Source organism: Lineus longissimus, chromosome 18 (genome assembly GCF_910592395.1).
Source record: "Lineus longissimus chromosome 18, tnLinLong1.2, whole genome shotgun sequence".
NCBI lineage: Eukaryota > Metazoa > Nemertea > Pilidiophora > Heteronemertea > Lineidae > Lineus > Lineus longissimus.
Genome location: NC_088325.1, coordinates 3,801,377 through 3,808,626, shown reverse-complemented (window position 1 = coordinate 3,808,626; position 7,250 = coordinate 3,801,377). Strand labels below are relative to the sequence as shown.

General features: G+C 41.4%; 1 protein-coding gene across 1 annotated transcript; it reads left to right on the top strand.

Annotated features, from left to right (window-relative positions):
- The first annotated feature begins 3,125 nt into the window (after window positions 1-3,125).
- Window positions 3,126-6,077, top strand: LOC135502399 (cysteinyl leukotriene receptor 1-like). The gene is made up of 2 exons (XM_064795205.1): window positions 3,126-3,261; window positions 4,211-6,077. The coding sequence occupies exon 2, from the start codon at window positions 4,390-4,392 to the stop codon at window positions 5,383-5,385; it is 996 nt and encodes a 331-aa protein (XP_064651275.1). The 5' UTR covers window positions 3,126-3,261; window positions 4,211-4,389; the 3' UTR covers window positions 5,386-6,077.
- Window positions 6,078-7,250: the final 1,173 nt, after the last annotated feature.

The following is a 7,250-nucleotide window of genomic DNA, read 5'->3' as shown; positions in this document are numbered from 1 at the left end:
AGAAATGTACAAGAGAACCAACTGCCTCCTCTCCATCTTCGGGTTCTGTGATTTTGAGACGAAATACAGATTGTTTAAGACTTTTGTGATGTCCCTTCATGGTAGTTCCCTGTGGGATTACTCGCATCGGTCTTTCTCTAGGTTTTCCACGGCATGGAGAAATTGTATGCGTAAACTACAATCATTACCAAGAAGAACACATTGGGCACTGTTGCCATTGATAGTGAGGGACGAAAATCCTAAGGCTCAGGTTTTTAAACGGTTTACGAAATTCTTCGAGACTTGTAGAAGGAGTGGTAATGAAATAGTAAGAATGTTTGTAAATTTAACAATAACGGGACAATCAAATGCCAGAAACGTACTAGAAGTGAACAATTTTGTAAATGAGGAAAGGACTACAGAGGAGTATGGACAGATGTCGGAAATGATACGTGATTTATTAATAAAATAGATCTATCTTCACTATGTGAAGATTACCATTAGATAAATGACTTGTTAATATACCTGTGTGTTCACTAATAGTGAACTTTATATATATTTTTTTCTTTTCAAGCATCTTTGTAAATAGTTGCACCAACTGTACACTGTACGATCAGAAATAAATAAATAAAAACATTCAAATCTGCCATTGCCGACATCATTGGCGCCGAAAACTATTTCTTTTGACCCTGTTGACCTCGGTTTTAAAAATTTTGTTTTTAAACCTTTCAAACATTTAAATCAACAGCAAACATTTCTAATAAAATCACCGAGCTATATATATACGATATATTAAGAAATATCTATAGTAATATTGAGTTACTAGCATTATACCCGTGGCGCAGGCAGGTTCAAATGGGCTATATCTTGATTAGATTGAATTGCAATGAAAATCTAATGCAATATCAAAGGAGCAATATTGAAAAGGCAAATTAAACCATCCATTTGTCCACAGACTAGGACCTAGCTGTGGCGTGCTGTATGTGTGCATAAAAAGTGTATCAATTGGTCCGATAGAGATGATGAGGCAATGTCAATATGCCTCGTTCCTCAGTCAGCAATATGCCCCTTTTTATACGGAGAAGAACTCAGATAGGCCTTCACATGTCGGCTTCCAAATGTCTCGGGCAAGGCACTTAGTCGAAAGGCAAGCTAGAAGTTCAGCATCGTGAGCAGCTCCTTGATAAGGCCATGCCAAGTTCAGAGTGCCTCTTCAGATACATCAAGTATTGAAAGCTGTGGTGAGCACATAAACAGACCATGGTCACCTTCATTTGAAAATTCCTTCATAATCAAGGGCTAGCTCTAACTAAAACAGCACCCATAAACAATAGACCATCAATTTGACCCCAGCTCCTAACTTCGGGAAAACCCAAGTCCAGCAACCAAAGTACCAAAAATACATTTTTGTTTACATTTGAACTGCACACATGCGTTTGTTTACAATTTCATTTCCCGCGAAATCGTGGATTGAAAATAACATCAACCTGGGTTCAGCAGGTCAGCAGGTATACCGGCTGTTCCAATCATCCCCCTACAGCCAGCTGTTCAAAAGGTAATGTTATTCACCCCAGAGGGAGTGCAGCAGGTCAGCAGGTATACCGGCTGTTCCAATCATCCCCCTACAGCCAGCTGTTCAAAAGGTAATTTTATTCACCCCAGAGGGAGTGCAGATAATTGATTAAGCCCCTGCATAATTTAACAGCAATGGCTTGGCTTCTGTAAGTGGTAAGGAGAATTGACAGTGTCCGATTAAAAATCCCTCATTACTGCTCCGCTGAAGTATATTTTTGAACAAAACCAAGACGTTGCATCAGGGTAAGGTGTCACCACAATTCATGCAAAATTTCAAGGCAATCCAACGCCTCTAAGTGTGACTTTATTCGTCCCCCTTCCAGTATTGTTATATAGATACGGTTACCTTGAAACTATTTGCACCCAATTACTCTTCCGCCAGCGTGACCTAGCCACAATCATGGCGCGTACCCTAAGGCCTGTCTTCACATTGCCGAATATTTCACGTCAAACATGAACACCGCTGTGCTTTAGATTGGGTGGTCACGGGTTCGAACACCGGCGAATGTATTTTTTCGTTTTTTTAAAAGGTCTTCTTTCCATTTTTCATCCATGAACGTTTATCAGGCGCGGATTGGAATTAGATTCAAACCCTGGCGAATCTTATATCGTTTTTTTTAAAAAGCTTTCTTTCTATTTTTCATCCATGAACGTTTATCAGGCGCGTATCCAAGGAGGTGCACGAGAGACACGCCCCCAGATTGTTATGGAATCTTTGAAATTGACCATGAAATTTTGGAACCCACCTGTAGTGCAGCAATTTTGATGAGAAATGCAGTGCACGCTCCCTCTTCTTCCAGCTCCTGGATCTGCCAGCGCTCTTAGGCCATCATCATTATTATCATTATCAATATCATGATGAAGAAAACCCCTTCACCCGCGAACTTTTCAAGCTGAAGTACACACTGATTCCAGGTTTTTGAGCACTCCAGGGAATGGTTTGACTATCAGTCGGCGGAGCTTTCTAAATGCAATTGCCCTGTGCATCTGCACTTTCGGCTTCCAAAAGAATCGACTCGAATCTTAATTCAAATCTGCCATTGCCGACATCATTGGCGCCAAAAACTATTTCTGTTGACGCTGTTGACCTCGCTTCTAAAAAATTTGTTTTTAAACCATTCAAACATTTAAATCAACTGCAAAAATTTTCAATAAAATCACCGAGCCATATATATACGATATATTAAGAAATATCTATAGTAATTTTAGCATTACCTTTGTGTAGACAGAATACAAATATTATAGATACCTAATTTCAGCATATTCGTATGCATAATAACTGCACTACGGCATTTCTATGTAATACGGTGTTTTTCGGATATTCGAGCTGCTTTGAAATTTCGTCTCTTGAACAAAGCTCGCTTCACAGCGTATGATGTTACACGCCTTTAAAAGTAACGTAGGAAAATAATTGAATTTTGGCCAGATTAGAGTTACATGAAGAATTAGATGTTGGTCAGGTAGCGGGTTTGATTTCAATACACAATATTATAATACTGTAACACCTTTGTTCACAATATATTAACAGTTTAAGTTTGCATTGCGGCCAGGCAACGTTGATGATTTACGCTTGCAACCGACGGAATATACGGGCAATTATATTTGATGCGAAAGGCATTACTAGTATTCGTAATTCCTTGTCGTTCAGGCGCTGAAGGGGTTTTCGTAAGACCGAGAACGGCCCAAAAAACTCTTCGAATTATTAAGGTAGGGTATCTGGATGTTCAATTTCACAGCGAGGATAGAACTTCGTGTGGAGAAACTCTGACACGTAGCTGTAACTCGTCCATAATCGCATTTTGAATGATGGCGATTAAAATCCTTTCATAGAGTTAAGGTCGATCTATGCCCATGCGTGCAAAACTGCCCAACTTCAACTCGTGATAATTCATTGATAACAATGATTTTAAAAAAAATTATGGTCCGGTACGTTACGTAAGCATCTTAAGGAACTTTCCCACGAAACAACCGGATCGTCTTACCTAGAAAAATGACTTTTTTGGGAAGGTCAAAAAATCACCTTGATCAGTTTTATGTCAACATGCTATGTCGCATCTAAGCATACTCTGTTGGAAAGGACGCCGCCATTCCTAGCGCATGTCCGTATCATAGCTGATTATTGAAAACATTCTAATTATGCATATGATTAACACAATATAGCTTTTACTCCACATAATTTCTTTATTTCGGAAATTTCGCGAAAATCAACTTAAAAAACCCAAAATCCGCGGTTATACGGAATAGCTCCAGTTGGTTAACAGCACATTTCCATTTTCAAAATTTGAAAAATGTTTTATAAAAGTGGAGAAAAACTACTTGACATTTCGAAACTTTATCATTCACGTCGGTTTGTTTACTATTTACAACACGAGCCCACTAGAGTGCGTTTCGAAATATTATGGGCAAATTAGCGGACCATTGAAAATCAAGGCCTATAATTGCTGTCACTTTTCAGAGTTGCGGTTAGGCATCAATAAAAGTTTCTCGAGCGCTGACTCTGCCTAAAATCGGCGTACAGAGTCTAGGCAATTATGATTCATTATGTTGCACTCCATATGGGTAGCTAGGAATGTGCTTGCCTTGGGGAAAACCCTTGACGATGGATGGATCTTAAGAATCAATAAATAAAGACTTGTTTGTATTTTGCTCTTGAAAGGCTCCTTCGTAGGCTTCGCCAGGGAAGAGACAACAAAACACAACGGCAGGTGTTTCAGTGACGTATGTCTGGGCAATAGAGACGTTAGGCAAATTTAATCACCCACAAGAGAAAAAAAGCGAATTTTGCAAGGTATTCTCATCCTTACCCACATTCATGCCAAACATCCTTCAGCCACTATGAATCTTTTCGACACAACCACTGCCGTCTTAACTGACCCTCCTCGAGAAGCAGCCATTCTTCACTCTGCGGCGGCCATTTTGGAAGCGTACATCCAACCGCTCATAGTTGTCCTGGGCGTCGTCGGAAATGTCATTTCGTTTCGGATCCTCTCTCTACCAAGTTATAAACACCAGTCGACATGCATCTACATGAAGGCCATGGCCTTCTCAGATAGCATGTATCTCTGCTGCTACGTATTTCAACGAACTTTCATGTCAATATACAACCATGAGATTAGAAGTTCAGATAATTTCAAATGGATCTGTATCCAGTTTTTGTTCTGGGCATATTTTGGCGGGTTGTCATCTTCAATTATACTCCAAACCATGTCCCTCGATCGTCTGTTTGCGCTGCTCTTTCCCCTGAAAGCTAAGTCATGGTGCAGCGTCAATAAAGCGAGGATTTTCGTCGGTTGCATGTTCCTTGTACTGATGGTAATTCTTTTGCCGCTCAATCTCTCTCGTGTGTACCAGCCCAGGCTAATCGGCTGGCTCTGCCCCTTTCATTTCGAGAACGACATGGCCGCCAGTTACGACCATTTTATTTCAATCGTCGGCACTTATATCCCCCTGGTGATCATTTTCATCAGCAATGTTGGTATTGTTGTGGTTCTTAAGATGAGTGAACAGCGTCGACAGGAAATGACGTCAGACAGAAACTCATCATCAAACAACCAAGTCGTCCGTATGCTACTGGTAGTCTCGCTCACATTCCTTGTGTTGAAACTTCCGGTGAAGATCAGGAATGCATTCTGGACGTATTATACCGGAACAAACACCCCACAGATTGTCGCATTGCGGAGGTTCACCGTGACCTTGTCAGAGGTCGTCGAATATTGCAACTTTGCGTTCAACACCTATATTTACATATTGCCAGTGAAGAAGTTTCGAGAAGACGCGAAGACCGTCTGCTGTTGCGGGGACGCCAGGACGGAATCAACTGTTTCTAAGTAGGACCATGGGTGTCACAAGCCAGTGCACATAGGGGTGTTGGGGCTTTTCATTAATCAAATACATGTACGACATTTGGCCCGGAAGGTGCCACGGTACGTTTTAGACAATGGGAGACTGCTAAAATGAGGAATCTGGAATGATTGCATCCTCGCTTTGCCAGTTGGCAGATTCCACAGTTTAGCAGTCTCCCATTGTCTAAAACGTACCGTCGCCACTTCCGGACCAATATTGTGTGACTTGAAGTGTAACAACAGAAGTTGACCAGACAGACTATCGCGCAACTTTCACCAGCCTCGCCCGGCAGATGAAAGGTATTTCGCATATTGTGTGGGGATGTTTACACCGTACACATTTTTAGGTTCGTAGAGATCCAACGACGCATTTAAGAGCGTACTTTTGACGGATCTTATGTGATACGGAACTAATGGGTGGTGCCACCTTTGATACCAGACAAATCCTGCAAACGGTCAAAAATCAGCAAAATATTTCCCACTGTGATTCTGAAGTGTTCCTGGTCAAAGACTCGTCGAAAAATATTTATTTTCACCTGAAAAAATCACTCTATGATTGCCAGGAGTACACTTTTTTGAAATTTTATTAAAAAATGCAGGTCGTTGCGGCTTTTCCTTACTCAAATCAGAGTCTGTCGAATAAAGATTCTGCTCAAATGTGGCTTTTAGTGTAACCATAGGAATATCACTCATAGAAACACCACACCTCGCCCCGCGCCTTGGACGAAATGCTTACTCAAACTGACCGATCAAAACGTGTTCCCATGACGAGTGACGGTGTCTGGCATTTGAACCCGCAAGACCAGAGGTCGAGGGGGTTCCCTGTCAAACCCCATCACGATATCTGATTCAAACGGCGAAGCTCACTGGTAAGCGGGGAGTTGGTGATCATCTGGGCATCTCGCAAAGCCTCGGCGGGGTGACATTCGGCTACGCGAGGTGTTATTAGGGCAATATTTATTAAGTTATTTATCATTATTTTTATTTTTCGGTTCTTTCATTTTTTTGATTCGCCTTTTGATTCTCGAAAGTAGTCGGCGCCACATTGAACTCAAACAACAACCCTGCTACGTTCTTTAGTGCCAGTGCCAGTACCACCAGCGTTTCGGTGCGTCTTCGTGTAGTCATGTAGTCATGCCGTCGTTTTTTCATTTTGAATATTTCCCCCGACACTTTCTTTAGGCCAAGGGTCGACAAGAGTTCTTCAAAAGTAGCGGAGAGGTTATGGCGAAATGTCGACCGGCTGGAGAGGGTAACATTGCGAATACCACACGGTCAGGTGGCGTGTGTCATCGAATCATATTCACCGTATCTCACTTGAGTTGAGAGCTTTTCTGATGTGGACATAGATTATGATGACATTATCATCGGGTCAATCATATTTTCGAAATAGCCCTGCAATGACTCCTCGCAGGCTCAGTCCGTTCATAGGTAGTTCAATAATATCAAAAATATATCCGGCTCGCTTGATATATTTTTGGTTATTTGCATGTAGCCAAAAACGCATTGACTTATGACTTATGGCTGGTGTGCACCAGCTAGGATGAACCTCAGATTAGGCTTAAACTAGGCTTAAGTATGGTTCAAAAAAATAATTCGTATTTACCAACGGTTATCCGGGGTTTAAACCAAAGATTATTTTAAACCTACCGAGGGGTAGGTTTAAGCTTAGATTAAGTCATTTTTGAAGAAGTGACTGATGAACTGAAAAGATGGACTGGATTGACGCTCTTGAACAAGTCGACCATTTTGAATGGCCAGAACGGTTGATTCGAGATAGCAGCAATCCGATGGAGGAATTTAGATATGGTGAATTCCACAAGAGATATCGCTTCTCCAAGGAGAACGTTTTGA